We start from the raw sequence: 20,891 nt of genomic DNA on the forward strand, positions 1-20,891 counted from the left end.
ACTCTGTATGTTTATAGTTGTGCCAGACCTTGATGAGCATCAAAAAAAAAAAAAAGACACACACCCCCCCCTATTTAAAAATAGTTAGATACAATCCTTTTCAGATTAATTTTTAAAATAGGTATAACACTTCTGTTTCAATTTAGAGGTGTCAGCAAGTTACTGGAGAAATTACTAGACTGAAAAAAATGAGTTTAGAATAAACCCTTTTATTGAAGCTGTAACGTGTGCCCCTTAAAGGTGGTGAAAGGATCAAGTTTGTAGTTTTGGGGTTACTTGGTTTATTTTTCAAGTCAGTCCTTGGAATGTGTGGAAGTTGAAAGTTAAGGACAGAGATCAGAGTTTAATTGTGAAGGTAGCTATTGAGAGAACTAGCTCTGTTCCATCATCAGAGAGAATTTTTTTCATTGCTTTAGTGAATTCCACAGAATTAACTGTAGTAAGAGAATTTGTTTTAATACATGCCTTTTACAGTTCTTTATTGATTCCTTTAAGGGGCTGACAGGAAAGACTGTTTGCTTATCTCATACCTTCCTTTTTGTCTGTGTGCTTCTTAACCAAAGGAAGTGAGTGATAGATCTGCAGTCTAAAAGTATTGCAGGTAGTCTTAATTCATCGTTGTAGGCCAAGTGATCTAGAGTATAAGAAAAGTTTAGTCTCTTAAAATGGTTATTGAATTGATGATATTTAACAATTCTTTTAATTAAAATTCTTCTCTAAATGTCATCTGAATGCAGATACAATGTGTTAGAAAAGTATTATCTAGCAGATTCTTTTTTCTGCAGTAAAACTGAAAACATACCTTACCTGAAATTATATATTGTGCATTACGCATTTAACGTTTTAGAGACAATGCATCTCGCTGTTTGGCATAATTTTACTCTCTCTCCCCTCAACTCTGATTGTTTAAAGTTCTTTTTTTATTTTGGAGCAATTATTAGAGGACAGTTGTGCCAAGCAAGATTATAATTCACTTTCCAAATGAAGTTTGTTTTTTTTTTTCATGGTTAATAAGTATTTTCTTTCTGAAACGGTGTAGTGCATTTGGCAGAGAGGATGTTTTTACAGGAATGTGGGTCTTACTATAAATACACAGTTAAAGATTTCCAATTGGAACTTGCTGTGTGCCAATAAATCTTTGTGCTTGCACTCACTCCGATTTATGTCTTTCCAATGGAATATTCTGATTGTAAATTGCATTGTTGGCATCCTAAAAGCATTGCGTCTTTGTAAATAAGACATCTAATACAAAAACACTACTATGAAAACTCCAATGCTTAATGCTGCTTCAGATTTATTTTCTTACTTTTTAAAGTTTGATTTCTTAATGCTGTGCATTTGTATTTAATATGAAGATGTATATTAGAATTTAAATGAACATATCCTGTCTTTGTTTCTTCAAGGAAAAAATATAACTACAAATGAGAGCAGTCTTACATTTGCTTTGTATCTTAAATTGGCTGTATAAGTTAAACCAGAATGTAGATACTAAAATTTCCATTTATATAGACTTAGTAAATATGTTTGGTATACAAGGATCTCTGTACAACCTGTTACGGGGTCACCCTCTCAATTAGGATTCACAAAACAAACTTGGTAGGTTTTTACTGGGAATTTTAAGCTGGGAGCAAAGTTGTTCCCTTAGGAAAAAAAAAACTTTTGAGAAGTTTCACACAGTTTCTCATGTGTGACTTCTGAGAGAAAAGCTTTTCCTGAAAGCAGCAGGTCAATGTTGGCTGAAAGAATTATAAAAAAATAGCACTTAGCTTTATTAGTGCTATGCATAATCTTGTTCTACTTGTTTTTTGTTACATGAAGTCCCCAAGATAATAAAAAATTACCACATCTAGTTTGAAAGAGTTATGTTGGTTTTATACTTTAAGCTTTTCATATTATTTCTTTTATGGACTTTAAATTCTGACAGTTCTTCCTCTGCTTTCCCTGGAGTAACTGCATATTTGCTTTTACTCTTTAGAGTTTATAATTGCTGTTCTATAGCTGACAAGAGAGTTAGGTATGCTTTCCACCTCAGTGGACCGTTTTTGTTGATTGTGTACCCAGATACCTCCAGACTTTGTGCCATAATGTCTCTGGAGTTCAAGTGAGCTGGATGGTACTCTTCTGCATAGGCTCATTAATGAAGTGGGTTATTTTGTTCTGTGGCTTCTTGTCCCACGTTATGTGGGAGTGCCATCTACTTCCCCATCACAAGTTCCAGACTAGGGTTTAGTTAAAAGCCTGGCCTTTTAGTCTCTGTTTGTACATGTATCCTTATACACAAGTATGTATGTGCTATGGAAGCACAGAGTTAATAGTGCCTAATGACACCTTGTAGTGTCTTGAGTCACCATCTGGGCAATCCAGAAATGAGCTGAGCAGAGGCTTGATTCAGTGTTTGGATTTTGGTACTTGTTACCTCAGATTAAATTCTTAATTTGGTAGTAAAAAGAGGAAAGGCAGTTTTATCTGAGGCCTAGATGACTGTAGAAGTGTCTGTTACTTGTGCATGATTTAGATTTTCATATTCTTGAATGGGGATAATGGTTAGTTGAGGAAAAGTGCAGAAAAAATGTTTAGCTCGCACTGAATCAAAATGCATAGTTTGGAGGAAAGAGCTTGCTTCTCCTGGAGAAAAAAGTGGTCATGAAACTAAGTGCTCCTGGAACTAAATTGTAAGAATTTATTTCACTTGACTGTCTCACAGAAATATTTAACATAGATTACTTCCTTAATTTGTTACTGAGTCAGTGTGTGAGCTAACAGTTACCTACAGGGAAAGAAATGGTGGTGGAGCAGAAGGCTGTTACTTCATAGCTTTAAATATTAGGAATGCTATAGCATATAGATGCTGGATTATCACTAAAGATGTGATAATCTGAATTCCTGGCCTACTGGTATGAGGTGGTATTTTAGAAGAGGTTTTTCTTGTTTGGTGCCTTTACTGGTTTTTGAATAAATAACTTACTATATTGCAGTGGTCATCTGAAGATTCCTTGTGTTAAAGCATTTATCTGCTCCTAAAAATAGTTTTGATTCTTGAATCTGTGTTTCAAACTGTGGCTATATTTTCATCTTTAAATGTAGTGTTTATGATGCAGCAGCACTGGATTATTATTATTATTATTACAGTGTTCTTTATAAAAAAATGTCCCGTTCCTTCATAACAGAGGAAAAAAGTGTTTTAATTGCATTATTTAGTAAACAACTAATAAGCCACGTCACAAGAATCTGTACCTTTTGCAGATAAAATTTTACTGTGTTCTCTTTTTAGGGAACACAAGTTGCTCTGAAGGGCTTAAGACTGTATGAAAAAGATGTTTCCGTTAAAAGACACTGAGATGGGTGCATCCACCTTCTTCGCCTCAGCTCTGCCACATGATGTTTGTGGAAGTAATGGCCTTCCTCTGACACCTAACTCCATCAAAATTTTGGGGAGATTTCAAATCCTTAAGTCAATCACTCATCCCAGGCTTTGCCAGTATGTTGACATTACCAGAGGTAAACATGGTGAGTATCTGTTTAGTAAGGAATATTTAGATATAGTTACAGTTATGTTTTTGTGGCAATATATCTGAGGATGACTGAGCAGAATATTGCCTTTATGGCGATGATTCAGTCTCAAAATGACTGTATGCTTTTGCTGTTATTGGCAGTACTGGTGCTTTTGTTTCTTCTCTACAGAGTGAAGGCAGAGGTTGGTTGTCTGTCCCCTTATGTTGTAGTAACTGCTAAAACCTAAGAACTTTCTTCTTTTTATACCTCACTGTCATGGTTTAACCCCAGCTGGTAATGAAGTACCATGCAGCTGCTAGCTCACCCCCCACACCCTCCAGAGGGATGGGGAGGAGAATTGGGAAGGAATGTAAAACTCAAGGGTTGAGATAAGAACAATTTCATAACTGAAATAAAATAAACCCAACAATAATAACAATTATGAAAATGAGGGAGAAGGGGACAGGAATTAAATCCAAAGGGAAGGGAGAAAAGATAACAAGTGATGCACAGTACAGTTGCTCACCAGCTGCTGACCAATGCCCAGCCAGCCCCTGAGCAAGGATTGGCTGGCCCTGGCCAAAGTCTCCCAATTTATATTCTGAGCATGACGTTCCATGGTATGGAATACCTCCTTGGCTAGTTTGGGTCAGCTGCCCTGGCTGTGTCCCCTCCCAATTTCCCATGCTGCTCCAGCCATCTCTCTGGCAAGGCCTGAGAAACTGAAGTCCTTGTCTTAGTATAAATATTACCCAGCAACAACTAAAAACATCAGTGTGTTACTAACATTGTTCTCACATCAAATCGCAGACACATCACTGCACCAGCTATTAAGAAGAAAATTAACTCTATCCCAGCTGAAACCAGGACACTCCCTAAAATTCTTATACTCGATTGCTGTGCCATGTCTTTGTGTGGGACATGGAAATCCATGATTTTTTTGATGCTTACTCCTACACCAGTGTTCTAATCTTGTGAACATTTTCGTGTAATTTTTAGGTTTCTTGTACTTGATTTGCAGCTGTTCTTGTTGACTCAGTCATCTTCTGTCTTGCCTGCAAGCTTCCCTTATTTTTTTTATTCTAGCTCTTTAAGATATCTCCCACTTAAAATTACTTTATTCTAGTACAGATAGTTTTGTTTTAGTAACTGTTATCACACTTACGGTTAGCTTGAATAAGACTTCAGTTATTTTTTTCTGCTCCAGATGATCTTATTCTGTTGCAAGCTCAGCAGGAGTACAGGACTTAATTTCCACAAAAAGGCTGCAACAACTGTGGCAGTTTAAGTGGTTGCCACCTTTAACTTATAAATCAGCAGTGTTCCCATATAAAAGTGCATTGTATGTATTTGTTTGATTTGCTACAGGGTCTAGTACAGTAGAGCATATAATTTTTTTCCCCTTTAGAATGCAGTATGATAGGATGTTTCAGATTTCCAGAAAATGAGAATATTGCCAACTCCAAACACTGAAGTATTCCACGGGATGGGGGTCTTTGTGTGTTTTCATTTGCTCTCAAAAGATTTTACATTTTCTGCAGTCAGAAGATCTGGGAAGTTTGTTCAGTTTCATCTTGTGTTAGCTGGTACCTCTTGAAACAGAAACTGGGATTTTCTTTACAATACCCTTTAGGATGAAAGCTTAAGAAACATTAGTTAACATTAAGTAAATAAAAGGTAGGGTTAAATAAATGACTCTTTTTGACAATGAAGAGTCAATGATATGAAGGTTTATGAGTATGTATAAATATGAAGGAGAAAATACCTTCTGATAATTCAAGTAACCACAGGATAGCAAATAAAATGTCTATAACCATGAAGTCAGGAGATATTTCTGTTACTAGTGGTTAGAATAGTAGTTAATTACTTTAAAAAAATATGGCAGATTTGGTGGCAAATTCTGATAGTGACAGAATTTTCCCTTGTCAGTCCTATGCATAGTGTTTTAATGTTGTTTCCTTGCGATGTCTCTTTCTACTTTTAGAGAGAAATAAGAAAGCAGACTAGGAAAACAATGCAAACAAAATTAATTAGATGTATGTATCTGCCCCCCCCAAGACCCTAAAAAAATGGAATATAAAAGTAATAGGAAAACATTCAGCTAAATGTTTTGTTTGTTTTTTGTAAAATTAAACTACTTGTAAATCTTTGCTAGCATTGTAGAAGGCAATCTCAATTTTTTTTTCTTCCAAAGAGAGTTTAAGTGGTCCTTTGATTTCCAGGAGGAGAAACAGCTGAGTAACAAGTATTCCAGCTTTAATGTGATGACTTGTGTTCCTCAGAGTATTTTCCACCTTTATCTTACTGTAACAGTTATCTTGTAAAAAATGTTTGAAATGCTTTAGTTTGATTTGGTTTTGAATCTGAACATTCACTACTAGCTGTTCTATAAGTAGTGAAAGTAGCAAACTTAGCTCTGTTAGGAGTTACCTTGCACCTCAGTGTAACATCTTACACCTTTGTCTTTTTCTACTTTATAATTGCTGTCTTCAGTACAACAACAGTTGTTTTGTCTTTTCCTCTGTATTCAGAGGCAATCCATCGATCTTGGGTACATGTGGGACTTCCAGAAGTCCTATAGCTGTTTCCTGGGCAAGAGGTAGTAGAGCTAGTAATGTGCTAGTTAGCCCATCAGGACTGAAACTCTGTGCTCATTCTGAGTCCCTTTTCCCAAAGCTGGTGTTACTTTGAGTGTCTCTCTTGTCAACCCACTCAGATTTCTGCAAATTTATATATGCTTATTTTCTTTGAGACCTCTATTCTTAAGTCAAATCTGACTGACATTGGCTGAGGCGTTCAACATTTGTTAGGACATTACTGAATGGATGGATCAAAAGTGCTTTGCATAAGGAAACAGGAAAGATAATCTGCGTTATCTCATAAATTAAAATGGTGGTGATCTCCAGAAGTTGTAAATCTTTAACGTTTAATTATGTGTCATTTTCCATACAACATATATCTAAATACTTTAACATCCACCAGATAGGTAGATTGAGAAGTTGGTAGTCCCATTGTCTTGTTTGGATTCTAGTCCTCTTAAGTTTTTTCTTTTTTTCCAATTAGAGAGACTGGTTGTGGCAGCTGAACACTGTGAAAAGAGTCTGGAAGATGTGCTACGAGAAAGAAAGCCAGTCAGGTAAGGTGCCAAGCTAAACTCAGATCCACTCACCATAATTTCACATAGCATCTGTGGTGAAGTCCCAGACCTTTTTTCAACTTTTACTGGTTTATATGAATTTTACTCTTAAAATTTAACCTAAAGACATGGTTTATCAGGTAAAACACGTGCCTGAAAGAGAGAGTACTCATTTTTGTGCAATTCTAAAAGCTGGAAGAGTTATGGGGAATTTTTTCACAAATTAAATACTTTGTAACTCATAAAATCCTGTCAGTCTTGTAATGGTAGTTTTGGGGTTTCTTTTTTAAGAATGAAGTTAGACCTATGACAGGATAAGCATCTTCAGAAGAATTAATTTGAAGATTGTATGTCTGCCAGATGATGAAATACAACTTTTGCTAGAAAGGACAGAATTTGGTGTGTTTTTCATATGCATAAATGTATTAATTTATTAACTAGGAAGTGGATAGGGTGTCATATACATATGCTAGGGTGCTGCTAAGTGGTTTGAATTTGGTTTAATATAGTCACATCAGCAGGCTTTAATAAAAACCAAGCCAAGAATATTTGCTTTTATACTAGGATGCACAGAGCTGTATCTTTACAAACGAATTCCCCATCAGACTTATTGCTAAAAGCATTAACTGTAATTTTAAACTCCGTTACCTTTGGAACAAAGAAGTGGTCTCTTGCATAAAGAATATGCAATATAGAAAATGTGAAGAGTGGAAGAAGATAAATATTTCCAGTTGGGACAGCAAGGCATTGTAAGCGAACTGGGTATTTCCAGAACACACAGATTTATAAATATGAAACACATTTAGAGAAATCCAAAGTCTTCATTCTAGTTTCTGAGAAGTTTACAACAAGCATTGGATTTCATCTGTTGATATTCATGTAAGCGTAGAGAGGATGATTACTCATTAAATAAGCGACAAATTTTTATGTGTCTTCCTGATTAACATTAGGCATATCAGGTCAACTGTGTTTCAATAAAGTACTATCCAGACAGACTTCCTGTGACGCATCACAATTGTGTGCAGGGACTAATACTGGGTCTGTAGCCTTTTGAGTCTTTGCAACCCCTAAATAGGATGCTAATGAAGTTGTCTGGCAGAGATAAATCTAAGTGCAAAATGCCCTGTGCCTGTGTGTTAGCTTTTTTTGAACTTAAGCTTGTATGACAGTATGTGTTGTAGCAGACTATAGCTTGAGAAAATGGGCAAATATTGCTTTTGTTTTTTCGTAAGAGATATTTAGGTGTAAACAGCTTTTCATGTGTGATATATATTACAGCATTTCACACAGTTCTGCATTGGGTTCTTATTATGCAAAGCTCCAGAAATAGCTGAAGAATCGGAAGGTCTTTTCTTTCCTTTTTCATTCAGTTCTCGCACTGTTCTTTGAATGTGTGTATATATCTTGGTGTCAGATAAGGAGCCCAGACTGTCAGCTGCCTCTTGACTGGTTTTGAAAAAGCATGCATGTAGCTATTTTAATTTGCTTTTAATTGCTTGATACAACGTACTTAATGTAGATTCTCTGACAACTTCTGTTGCGATTTAATCCTGCAGCCTTGGAATTGTAAGGGGTGAGATGTCCTTTTCTGAGGGGGGTGGGGGGTGGAATATGTTTCTCTATCAGAAATCTATAAAAAAAACTTTGTCAAATAACAGTTGTGGTCTGTATGCACATCCATTATGCCCCTCTCTACTAGCATGTGTTTTGTGGCATCAAGAAAGATTTTTTGACCCATTTTAAAGTTTGCTAAGGTATGCAACTTTTAACTTTTTAGCATGTCAAAAAAACAGTTTATGACAGTTGCCTCAGGTATTTTGGCTGTGGCTCTGTTGACAGTAAATGCATAAAGCCTGGCTTTATATTTTTTAGTTTTGGCCTAAGAGAGTTTTTACTGAGATAAGTTACACTACTGTCTGATCATTCTTTTAATGAGCCGATTGGGATTTCTTCCAGAAGTTGTAACACCTGAGGTATAGAGCTAAAATATAGCCTGTATGACTGTTCATAGCTTTGACATTAGTGGTTCATATACTGTAAATTACAGCTCTTGCAGTAGTAGCTATTATGTAGGTAAATTATGTTCACTCTAATGAATTTTCTTGAGACTGACGTTTTCCTTCCACTACTGTTTCTTTTTAATGAAAACAGACTTTTTTGGTTCTTATGTGAGACCCATAAACTTCCAGAAGTAACTTGAATGGACCAATTTCCAGTTATTGGTTATGTTATCTGTCTATATCAATTACCTTTGGAGGGAAGTTATTTTGCTTTTTCCATGTATACTGATTGTATTCATCAATGATAGCACAGCTGGCTACACATCCAGAGTTGATGTGTATGCTATTGCAATTAATTTTATAAACTGCTTATGGAATGCAAAACCTGCTTTTCTGTTTTCTAGATTAATTTTCCTTACGCTTGCCAGTAACCTAAGTCCTTCGCACCTGTACCACAAGCTGATCTAAAATCAGCAGGAAATCTTCTATTATGTTAGTGCTGAAATTCAAGACATTAGATTATGGACTGTATCTTTCCATACATACTGGAAAACAGGCCATACAGCTGTTTGGTAGTTATTTGCAGTTAATCTTTCCTGGAGATATGTATCAAGTGTAGCATACATTCCTTCATAGATGAATTCTGTTTAAAAAAAAAAAAAAATGCAGCAGAGTTCTTTATTCAGTTAACCTCAGAGTTTCACCAAGTTTTCCAATCCTAATGAATCAGTTGCACGTAAGGGCCAAACACTGGAAACCACAGCTCGAACCATTTACTTTCTCTGCTCTGTCACAGTGCGATAAGTCATTTTACTGAGCATACCACCAAAAATTTTCTAGAAATTGGGTTTGTGATACATTCAAGAATTCATTTGTTAGGTGACAATATTGTGACAGCAGTCTCCAGGAATTACAAACATGGTTTGTCATTATCTTCAAAATTAACATGCTCAACTACATTTTTAAAGGGTAATGCAAGTAAGTGTTTGGTAATTTATGGCCACATTATCTTCTCTGTTGAGTGGTGCGTATTTGGTATCCTAGAAAGGACATTTGTTGCTGTTAGAACTCTATCCGGTAAATTTCAGGAACTCTCAAATGGATGAAATGAGACTGCTCTTTGCAATTCTTACCATAGGTAACTAGATGCAAAAAAGGAATTTAGTACAATTCTTCAGTGTTTTCTATGTTTTGTTTAGAGGATAGCCACATGGACATCGTAACTACAATTAATGCTTCTAAAAGTGACATTAATTCCCATTTTCTTTACTGTGCCTCTATAGGGCATCACAGTAACAGCAGGAGAACTCTTTTGCAGTTGTGTGCCACAGAGAACTTGGGCTGCAACTACAGATAAGAGTTTTAAGATAGGATAGGGTAGGATAAGAATTTTAGGCATTGATGTTCCATTTCTTATGAGCCCAGTTTCCATTGTCTTCTGTGTGAGAAATTGTAGTCTGGGTCACTTGTTTCCTGTCTGTTTATTCCCAAACTATTGTCCTGTTGTTACTGTGAGTCAGAGAAAGTGTGCACTTAATTTTGCTTTGTAACAGTCACAGTAGGCAAAATCAGCTCTCTGCAGTATGTTCAGGAGTCAGTTAAATTTTTAAGGGGCTAGGAATTTATGTACATACTCAAGCAAAAATAGCAAATACCTGATTTAAGCTCATGATAGTTTACTGCTGTTCAGAGATTTGAAAATGTGTCTCAGTCTGGCTAGTTTCCTCTGTCTTCTTGTGCATGCAAGGATTTTTTTTCTTGTGAATGAATTGAAAATAAGTCACAAAAAGTTATGGTGGGTTGAAGTTTTGTACTTCAGCAGTCTCACTCGCTAAGGATACTTTTCATGTTTGTGGCAGTCAAAATTTTACTGGATTTTCAAAGTTGCTAGTTATTTTAGCACTTCTGATACCACAGACCAGAATGTAAGATGCATATATTTTTAAGGATCTCCATCTTTTGAGCACATTTACAACTACTCCTTTGGGATACCTTTTCCAGACAGTGTTAAAGGAGTTATTTTCTGTGCTCCTGTGCTGTTATAATAGGATTGTGAGCTTTTCCTTTTCTGTCATGCTAGAAGTGTGTTTCTTCTTTGAAGAAGTTGGTCTGCACTTGTATTCATAACAATAAAAATGCCAGCAAATACTGACATTCAGCAGACTTTTGGCACCTACAATAGAGTTTCTGGATTGGTCTTCAGTTTGTGGCTCGGGCAGTCTAAGCCTATTCTATTCTTCGATAAAATATAGTTGTCATATGTTTTGAAAGTTATGGTTTTGAAAAATTACTGGTGAACCATCAGAGATACAAGGTATAGTTTGTTATACATGGAGCATTTGATGGGAAGCAGGCTGTGTCTGCAGCTATTTACTACTTCGGAGAAAACATGATTTGACTGATGCGGATGACTACATTTTATTTGGCTGTATTAAACAGTTGTCTGCTCATTGATTGCATTAGATTTTTGTATGCCATCCTTGCTGTTAGTGTGCTTTTGGCAAACTTCAAGTGAAACTACATTACAGAAAAGATTATTAGATGCAGGGTGTGTGTGCAGTGATTTTTGAGTAGCCAGAGATTCTTAAAAAAATATTGTTAAGACAGGTGCAAGTCATCAAAAGGCTGAAGGTTTTACATGATTTGACTTGAAGAGCTGCATATGAGCAGAACTTCAAGGGCTGAGAGTATTCTGCTTTGAATCAAGTCTGTGTTGGAATTTCACATGAGAAATCCATATGTCGTAATGAGGCTGCACTTAGCAAGGATAAATGATGAAGTAGTAAAATGAAGTAGCATTAATAAACAAACTTTTTTTTCCTAAGCATGTGTGAGAGTCAATAGTTTGGGTATTTGCTGTCTGTAGTTTTCCTTTATTTTCTTGCCAATGCTTTACTTCCAAAGCTATGATGAAAGATTAACTGTTACTCCAGGCTTGTTTATATATTGTCCAATGATGCTTTGCTTCATAAAGGAGTATTTTTTTATTTCTGTAAATAGTTTTTAGCCTGCAAATCTTTCTGTAGTGTTCCTTTTAGCATAGGTTGTGTCCTGTGACTGTCTTTGCTCTCACAACGAGAAAATGATTGGGATGGAAAAGGGGTATAGCTTTCATGAGGTAGTTGAGGTGAACATTATTGCTCTTGATGTCTGAGTGATCTTTTTAGGTATGGAACCAAATTCCTTGCTTGTATAGTTGGCTGCAATTTTTGATGGCCGCACAGACATCTCGGAACACGTTTGTCTCCCTTACATGTGGAACATAACAGAGAGCGCATGCTTGTGCACACTTGTTTCTTATCTGCCAGGAAAAAGAAAACAATCCTACTTTTCATGATTAACATGATATGATGGCTGTATGCAACAAAGTCTGTAGAAGTGGAAAAAATATGTAATTATTTTTCAACCTTTTGCTCTACTATGCTCCTTTTGTAGACACCATACAGATTTCTGTGCTAAAGGCAGTATTAAAGATCTTCTTTAATAGAAGAACTTCGTAACTTCAGATGAGTTATGCTGAGTTAATTGAGAACAAAAGTAGCTAAGAGTTTTGAGCCTTCAGTATCGAGTGAAAGAGGGTGTTGAGTTTCTCTCAAACAGACCAAACATCATCCTCAGCAGGAGGGTGGCTTCATTCTGCAGAGGTATTTCTGCAAGGAATTGTGTGAGGATCAGTGTTAACATTCCATTCTGCATAAGTGAGCAAACTACTACTAATGAGCTAATGGCTGAAAAAACAAATGTCAAATTTCTACTAGGCAAATCTTACTGGATTTAAGTCATATTATTAATCTTAATGTTGATTTATGACCATTTTGTTTAGAATAAAAATTGCCTGTAGACTTGTGAGAGCATGATGCGGTTAGTATATGTTTATTCTGACTTCATGCAGTGTGTGACACTTCATCCTGCTTTTAGGAAGGAAAAAAAGGAAGAGCTAGTACACATTAAACTTGCTATGCAGTGCATACTTCTAGAAAGGGAATATATTTTTAAAGTGCAAGTTCTTGCATTTGGAACTACTGAGTGGTGTCTTCAGGGGAGCATTTGTCACTAATTAGGGATCAGACAGCTGCTTTATTTAGACACATTGATATGCTTGCAAACATCTCTAATGTCATTGTGGTTTGAGATAATTTCTTTTGTGCATATGGATGTTCTCTCCTTAGGTCCATGCCTCTCTGTTTTACAGTGCAGATAGACCCAGATTTGTGCCTTTCCTCCAAGCTGGCTGCTTTTCTGCCTGGAAGCTGCATTACTCCCATACCATCAGTGGTCCACCAGAATTGAAATGATAGATTTACAGAGCATAATGTTATGGGAAATATCGTGTAGCCCTTCTTCCCCCGCCCTGCAATTTTGTGGGCACCATATCATGAGCACAGCACTAAGTTAACTGAATTGCTTGGCTCCTGAACCAACAGGATCTTCAGATGGGCAGACAGCTATGTGGACAGAAGGAACTTGTTTTGGGACTGAATATGTGCATTTGTGGGTGTGTTTATAGCTAGGTAGACAACAGGGAATCGGAGATTGCTGTGACGGGAGTGTTTAGAAGGCTGGCAGATCAGGCTAGTTTTAAGGTTTAAAACTGTTCGTTTCATTCATTAACAACACACATCTTGCTAAGGGTTAACTCATGCATGTTATTAGTCATCACTGTGTAAACAAAACTGTTAGTCTTTAGCACGTACTGTAAATTAGCTGCAAGTATACCGTACCATGGAGCTAATACTGTACAATTAAGTGGTAGCTGTGGTTCTTGGAAGTCAAGGTGATCAGGCTTTGAGAGTAGTTTGAGTGAAGTAAGAACCAGTGTGGACTCATCTTTCTTCTACTATTATCTAATTTTTGTGTTATCACCACTTTCCAGTCCCTGCAAGGAGTGGTCTCCTGTACTCCCAGTACTGCTTGTTTTATGTTTTGCCAGTCATCCTTTATCTCTATTTGGGAGTGTCTTGCACATTTACAGCCTGTTGTGCTTGTTGTCCTTTGATCTGGTAACTTTTGTTGTGTGGATTTCTCCTGTATGCAACTATATCCATCTCTATTTGCCTCTTTGGTGATCACATTTCTCATCTCATTTTCAAGGAAATTTAATGTTAATTAGATGCTGATTAATACATTTCCAATTTATAGTCACAGTCATCTGCTTTGGCTACACTTTAGTTTATTGTTAACTCTCTAGATAGGTGTTTCCTGCCTGTTGTGATGATGTGTACTGGGATATAGATCAAAGTGATGCACTTTTAATGCCTTCTGGAATTTTACTTGTTAGCTATGAAATTCCTAACAGCACCATTGCTTATTGGCCTAGTTGCAAAGTCCCTTTGATCACCTGCATTTGCAGACTATTCTTCTCTTGGAACTTGCCATTCACTTTTGAGTAGCATCTGTACCATTGATGCAGAGATCCAGATTTTTTGAGCTAACCACCAAAATGCACCTAGATATGGCTTTTACCTTAGGTATTTAGAAACTTTTTTAAGTATGGTATAGCCAGGTTGTCTGTTAACACTGTTGCAAAGTAGACTGATTTACAGGAAATGCCTGGCTTTAGAAGAGCTTGCACTGTTGCAATTTTTGTTCATAGTTTTAAAAATTCTGTTGCACCTTTATAAAGTGGGGGTGGGTTTCAGGGGGTTAATTAAGAACATGACTTTTTGCTAATGCTTAATCCTCTCATGTAGAGATGCCTAAAGTGCAGTCTTTCTCTCAAAGGCTGCGAAATTTGTAGAGATTGCTTTAGTGTGGTTTCCTGAAGTTCTACGTGCCTTTTCTGCTATCCAATAACTCATAAAAAAGAAAGCATGCTCAGTTATTGTTCCTACTAATATATGTTACTTGCTGGAGTTAGAACTTATATTTGTTTCTTTGAAATTACTTTCCATTTTTTCTTTAAATGTAACTTACTTTTAAATCTTCTAGTGTGTTAGCTCTGCAGCTGCTCTATCAAGAAGTAGCCAACAGGCCTGTCTGGCTTTTTTTTAAAAAAAAAAAAATTTTTCACTGGCAATGCTTCACAGAACTGCAGAAATTAATAACAAAAAAATCAATCCTGTCTGGCTTCAAGGACAGCATTATTTGTTGTCAGCTAGTCACGATTCCTAGAGCTGTCAGTTCAGTTCATACTGCCACATAGCTGCAATAATGTTAACTGTATTGGTAACTACACATCATTTTCTGCTTTTCTTTTAAAAATTTTCAATGATCAGAATCTTAATGAGATTTTTCTGATCTACCTGGGACACCACAGACGGCATGAGAGAATCCATGTCCTTGTATAATAAAGATAGGGACCCATCACTTCTGTTGCAGTGGGAAGAAGGAAGTCAGTATGGCTAATAATAAGCAAAACTCTTATTCTCATGTCATAGATACAAGTCTTCCCTAAAAATAAAGTAAAATATGCAGTTGTCCATTGTAACCTTAAATGAGAGAGAGCACCCTTATGATCTTAAAATATCTGCTCAATACCTGGCCCTCAGTTGCAGTAGGGCAAGAATGCTCTACCTTGAGAGGCTAACCATGTGTGCTCCCTGGCTCTGATCAAAGCAGCTGTGGACAGCTGCAGCTCAGGCTCTTGCTCCTGCTTGTGCCTTCCTGGTGCTGCAGGTAGGAGTTTGTGCAGGAAATGCTGACTGAGGTTGGCAGCTGGTTTAATTGTGGGGGTGGCCTTCAGGCTGGCTGTACCCTCCTTGGCCCCCAGTGCTAGAGTGTCTTTGTGGAACCCAGGAGCATAGGTTGCCACAGATGAGATAAAAAAGCCTTGGATGACCTGTACTAAGAAAAGGGATCTTCCTCAGACGATCTCTTTATTAGCAAGTAATGTGATACAGTAGGAACAGATGTGTAAAAGCAAAGTGTGCTATATATATGTTTTAGGGTTGCTGATTCCATATAGCTCCAGTCTGTTCTGGACCAAATGTCTATTAGCAGCTGCAGGGCAATAGGCAAGTTCTGGATCCCACCTTATGGTTCACCTAAAATGAATCCAGTTTGTGTGCTCCAGAACCACCCTGTGAAACAAGTGTGGTAGGAGGGGCTTATCAGGAGGGCATACTTTAAAAGTATGCTCTGATCCAAACTCAGGTTCTAATATAGAACTCCTTAAGTTGCCTTGAGCTCTGTGCTGCAAACACAAAACTGAAGGTTGCAGTTCTCATTTCTTTACCTTAAAGCTCAGGTTTGGTTTTATTTTCTAGTGATTTCTGAAATCTTATTTTTCTTCTGTTCTTGTAACTTTATCAAAGGTGATAAACAAATGGTACAAGCCAACTTCAGCTGTTTTGCCAGGGCTGCATTTACAAAAATCATAAAACACTGGGTTTGCTTTTCTTTATGGGAAAAAAATATTTAGCACTGTAAAACCACTGTTACAGTCCTCTGTGTATGCTGTGCGTATGCATGTTCTTAAAAGCAGATAAACTAATGAGCAAACAAATTGGCTTAAGGGAGAAAATTGATCACTTTATAGAGAATGCTTAAAGCAGACTTGGAATTCTGTGTATATTACTATTTTTTTCAATGAATACATTTGCTATAAACTAGGAAGTATGTAATACAGTAGTGAAACCCTCTGCTGAAAGACTTAACCAAAAGCACTGTTTCCAAATAAAATATCTTTAATTTTTTCTTGTTAATCATGTCACTTTAAAGTGTTCCTAGAAGTCTTCCTCTTAGTAATGATATCTCAAAATAATTCCTTTGCTCTCAGTTGAAATTATGACAAGATCTTTAGTTTTGTGATGACATGATTGCAGGGTTGTTCCTAAGGGCAAATGTAGACTACAGCCCACTGCCTGTCAGAATGAAAACTTCAAAATGTTGCTGTCCTGCTGTTTGTTTCTGAAGAATTCTTGCTGTGATGCTGATATTTGTAGCAGAGAATCCTCAGCCCTGGTAAAATCATGGTTATCTTTATAAACTGGATATAAGGTTACAGCTTCCAGTTTGAGGCTCGAGTTCTGTCTGGATAAAGACAGCAGTGGCAGAAGAATCTTCTGTCATTATGTTGAGCTAAGCCTGAATGGTATAGCAGTTCAGGGTGAAAAGAGGCTACTTAAGTATCTGAAAATAATGTACCTTGAGCATATGAACATTTGTTTTGTTAAGACAGTGCTTCAAACATGCAATCTAAGGTGGCCCACTAATACTGTACGTACTAATGTACATGGCTGTGCCTTTGATTAAGAAGATGTTTTCCTTCTGTCCTTCTTTCCTTCTGTAGAAGGAAGCTGCACTAAGTTAACTGTAGCACCGTAAGACAGTTCTGCTAAAATCTGCCCATCCAGCCCACTTCCCTTTTTTCCTGGCAAAGGCCATACTAGCAAACTGTGCAATATTACCTTTTCTTAATGGGAGGAGGCAGAAAAGCAGGGATGAACTTAATCAGCAGTATACTGGCAGCAAACATTTGAAAAGCAGTAATTTTGAGTGACTAATGCAAATAGTATTAAGGCTTGCAGACTTTACAGAATTGCTGCTGCACAAGCCCAAGGTTGTGTATATTATAACTATTGAAAGCTTTGAGTAACTTCTGGATATGCATTGGGTGGACTAACAACATAGGATGGGTGGTTTTGATTAATTACTGTAAATTCTGATAATTTGGTTCAATTAGAAATTAATGCTTGGGCATTAAACAGTATTTGTGTTACTCAGCAGGGACTCGTCAATCATTAAAGAAATCCTCTGACCATAAACAGGGAGAGTGGAAATAATATTTTTTAAAACTTGCATAGTAAATGATTGTGATGACTATAAAAAATTATTTTATCGTGCTCTTCCACTTGAAAGAGCACTTTAAACATGCTTGATGTCAACATAGTGTTGCCATAATTGACATTAGGTCAACACTTAGACTTAATTATATTTTTTTAAAAAGCTTACATCACACTGTGAACTTGACAATACATAATGTAATGTAAACTTTTTAAAAAGTATATTGATTTATTTATTAAAGTAAATGATAGATTTTTGAGGGGAAGATGTGAGAAAATGATGTTTTGTAAATTTAGTCTAACTGAAGTAATTATTTTGTATGGTAATAGCCTCGAAAGATCTGTAGTGGTAGAAAAGAACAGTAGGCCAAACTGTTCTGTTAGGTGAATGCTGGATAGAGATCCCCAGCTCAAAATAGGATTTTTGTGCAGAGAGTGCATTGACTTGATACTTATATTTGATAGTCTAACATGCCAACTTCAGCCATTGGAAACAATGCCTTCACAGCAAGTGTGTGAAGTGTAGATATGAAGGGGAACTTTGACTTTTGATCATTGGTTTGAATGGAGGTTGCAAGGGTTTGACCACTAAAATAAGTGTGTTCTCAGATATGAAAGTATTCCAGACCTCCACAGTCTTCTGGTTATATGTAAGACACTAACCTGTGTTAACTGAATCTCAACTTTTCTGTCGTTAAAGTGATGCCAAAACAGGAAGAATACTTCTTAGTCTTCGTCTTTGCTGTTTATGTTCCTCGGAGATTTTTTTTGTAGGAAAGGGAAATAGATTTCCTCAAGCTCAACTTTCCTACGTTACAAAAATCCAGAATCTGTTGAGTTGTGCATCAGCAAAATTTCTCAACTGTGCAATGCTGCGATGAGCTACGTGAAGAGTAGTTGGCTGAGGGATAATGATAATGTTTGTGCAGCATCTTGCTTTTGTGCTTGATACCCAATTTCCTAAGTCTATAACCACCTTTTATACTGCCATATATGCTGAAAGGATGTGCTGTCACTAGTGAGTTACAGGAATCACACAGACTTTGTAATGCATAGTATTCTTTTTCTGTGATTTTTTTTTTACTGCAAAGTCAGTGTTGTCAACTCTTGCCATTGTATTGTAACTACCATTTTGTGTTATTTTCAAATGCCATGTTAGTACAGTTCGATTGCTTAGATATTACTTCAGAATATTTTCTTCGAGAGAAAAATCTTACCTATATAGCTGTAACCATGAGCTTTTGCAATCCTTCCCACCTCCTCCTAGTAGTAGTAGTAGTAGAACTATTCTTTTTGAAGTCAGCTTCATGAATGTGTAGACCTGGTGGCTTTTTAATTCCCATGGTATGAAGTTGTTGGTTTTGTTTTTATAACAAAGGTTAGGGCGAAAAATCCAAACCCATGATTTTGTTATACCCTCAACTCTCCAAACTGAAATAATTCAGATGTGATCTTTGCTGGGTCTACTACTTCTTCTATCATCTTTTTTGTATTTAAGCATGTCATATTATGTGTTACTCTGAAAAGATGGTTAGTATGTAAGAGTTGTGACAGGGCAGGATTTGGGAAGCGAGTGAAGTTTGCCTGCTACAAAAGTCACTTTCAGACTACTTAGGTGACTTAGAAAGCATAGGGTCCGTGCAAGACACTGATCTGCAGTTGCCAGTTGGCGTTTCGGCATGCAAACAGCAACTGTTTTTATTTAACGTGGAGGAAGGTAAGGAATAGGTGCTGTCTACTGTGTGACCATTCATCATGCATCTTTAGAAGACACTTTTCCTTCAATGATTGCATGGTGCAAGGCTCTGGTAGCACTGCTACTTGTACTGTTTACTGCATAGTAATAGACAAATCTCAAGGCCTCTATAGTCATAGAGCTGAAACTTAATACACTTTATGCCTAGAAATGTCGATGCTGGTGCGTTGAAGTATGAAGGAGTGATAGTCCTTGCCTAGAGCATGGGATTTGATGCATGGTTTGGAACTAACTTAACAAGACACGCCTGAGCAGTTGAAGATATGGTTTAGTGCCTTTTATTGTAAAGGAAGAGTATCCTAGCTGCAGTTAATTCCCATATTTGCTTTTTATATGTCATCTGATTAGTTTTCTGAGTCTGTCAGATGGTGAGAGACCTTGTGGGAATTGTTGGTCACAAAATGTGTGGTCTTGTGAAGATGCATGTATTTGTTCAGATGAAGTCCAGAAGAAAACAAAATAAAGATTTTTGGAGATCTGACTTCAACTGATCCTAATTCTACTTCTACATTTTACCAGTTCACTCCTTTTGGAGAGGGAGAGGAGAATGAGATGTGTTGTTTCCTTTATGTTGGAAAAGTGATGTATGATACATGTATATATATTTTGAGGTCATTGTCTTGGTTTTCATCCCTTCAGCTCTTGTTCTGTTATTGTCACCTGTGGCTCTAGTTCTGTTGTGTTAGTTATCTTAGAAAGTATAGTCTGATAAGAATGCTGAGTCTGATCTGGTTTTAAATGAGAGCTATTTTACCTAATCTTTACATTTTGTGATTGAAATTTAATTTCATTGCACATTTTGGTCCAATAAAAAGTATCATTATTACACCTTTTACATATTAGCGAGCTGAGACTAAGATGCAGAAGGTGACATCTCAGAAGTTAATCAGTGGGAGATCAAAAACAGGGAATGTGGATGTCTTTCCCCTTCTGTGCATTAAACCAGATGGCACTAGAGGTTCCATTACAATGGTGTTTTATAAGCTGTGCTTACTTTTGAAAAGGCCTTTGTTCAATTGCTCCTCGAATTTATGGGATGAAAGCTGGATGTTGTAAAGGAATTCAAGGTGTGACGTTAAAATTTTTGCTTGATGAGGAGCAGATACACTTAAATCATTCAGAGTGATAATGAGCTGAAAAATCACCTATTAAAAATTGTGTGCAACCTGCTCTGTATATGAAGTTGTTCTTTATCTGTGCCATCATTCATTGTTTTATGGACTTTTTTATCATACGTTACAAGTTGAGACCGTCATAAAAATGTAACATCACTTGTGTTGCTTTTAAAGTCATGCTTGCAGCTTAGAACTTTAAAAAAGAAATGACTTACCAAGTTTCCTCAGATGAGCAATATGAACTTGTTGAAGATATCCTGTGTGAAATACCTCTGCACATGAGTTAGAGACTTCCTGAGGACTCTGCCTATAAAATTCATATTTTTTGTCTTGCATTCTTTCCTTGTTGCATTCCCTTCTAGTTCATTTCATTCTGATAATGTGAATGCGTTTCCAAGTAGATTGGCAGTGTTTACAATCTCAGTCCCTAGTGCCATTTTTTAATCAAACACATAATAAAGTGCTAAATAAACCATTCCCACCTGCATCAAACTCTTTATGTTTCTGTATAGGATATTTTGTAATTTATTTACCCAGGAAGACCTGATTTATCTGCACATCTGGTTTTCAACCCAGACCTGCTTTTTATCCAGTTCTACAGCTGGTTGATTGAGGCATAAGGAGGTCAGATGGCTTTCCTGAGGTCAACATAGTGATTGTCTCAGCTGG

General features: G+C 36.8%; 1 protein-coding gene across 2 annotated transcripts in view; it reads left to right on the plus strand.

Moving 5' to 3' along the window:
- Positions 1–20,891, plus strand: part of TBCK (TBC1 domain containing kinase) — a 117,978-nt gene that overhangs the window by 3,176 nt on the left and 93,911 nt on the right. For both annotated transcript variants that reach the window (XM_055698444.1, XM_055698452.1), the window contains exons 2-3: positions 3,272–3,507; positions 6,556–6,628. In XM_055698444.1, coding sequence (XP_055554419.1) covers positions 3,306–3,507; positions 6,556–6,628 — 275 coding nt within the window. In that variant the 5' untranslated portion in view covers positions 3,272–3,305. The remainder of the gene's footprint in view (positions 1–3,271; positions 3,508–6,555; positions 6,629–20,891) is intronic.

Source organism: Falco cherrug, chromosome 1 (assembly GCF_023634085.1).
Source record: "Falco cherrug isolate bFalChe1 chromosome 1, bFalChe1.pri, whole genome shotgun sequence".
Classification (NCBI taxonomy): domain Eukaryota; kingdom Metazoa; phylum Chordata; class Aves; order Falconiformes; family Falconidae; genus Falco; species Falco cherrug.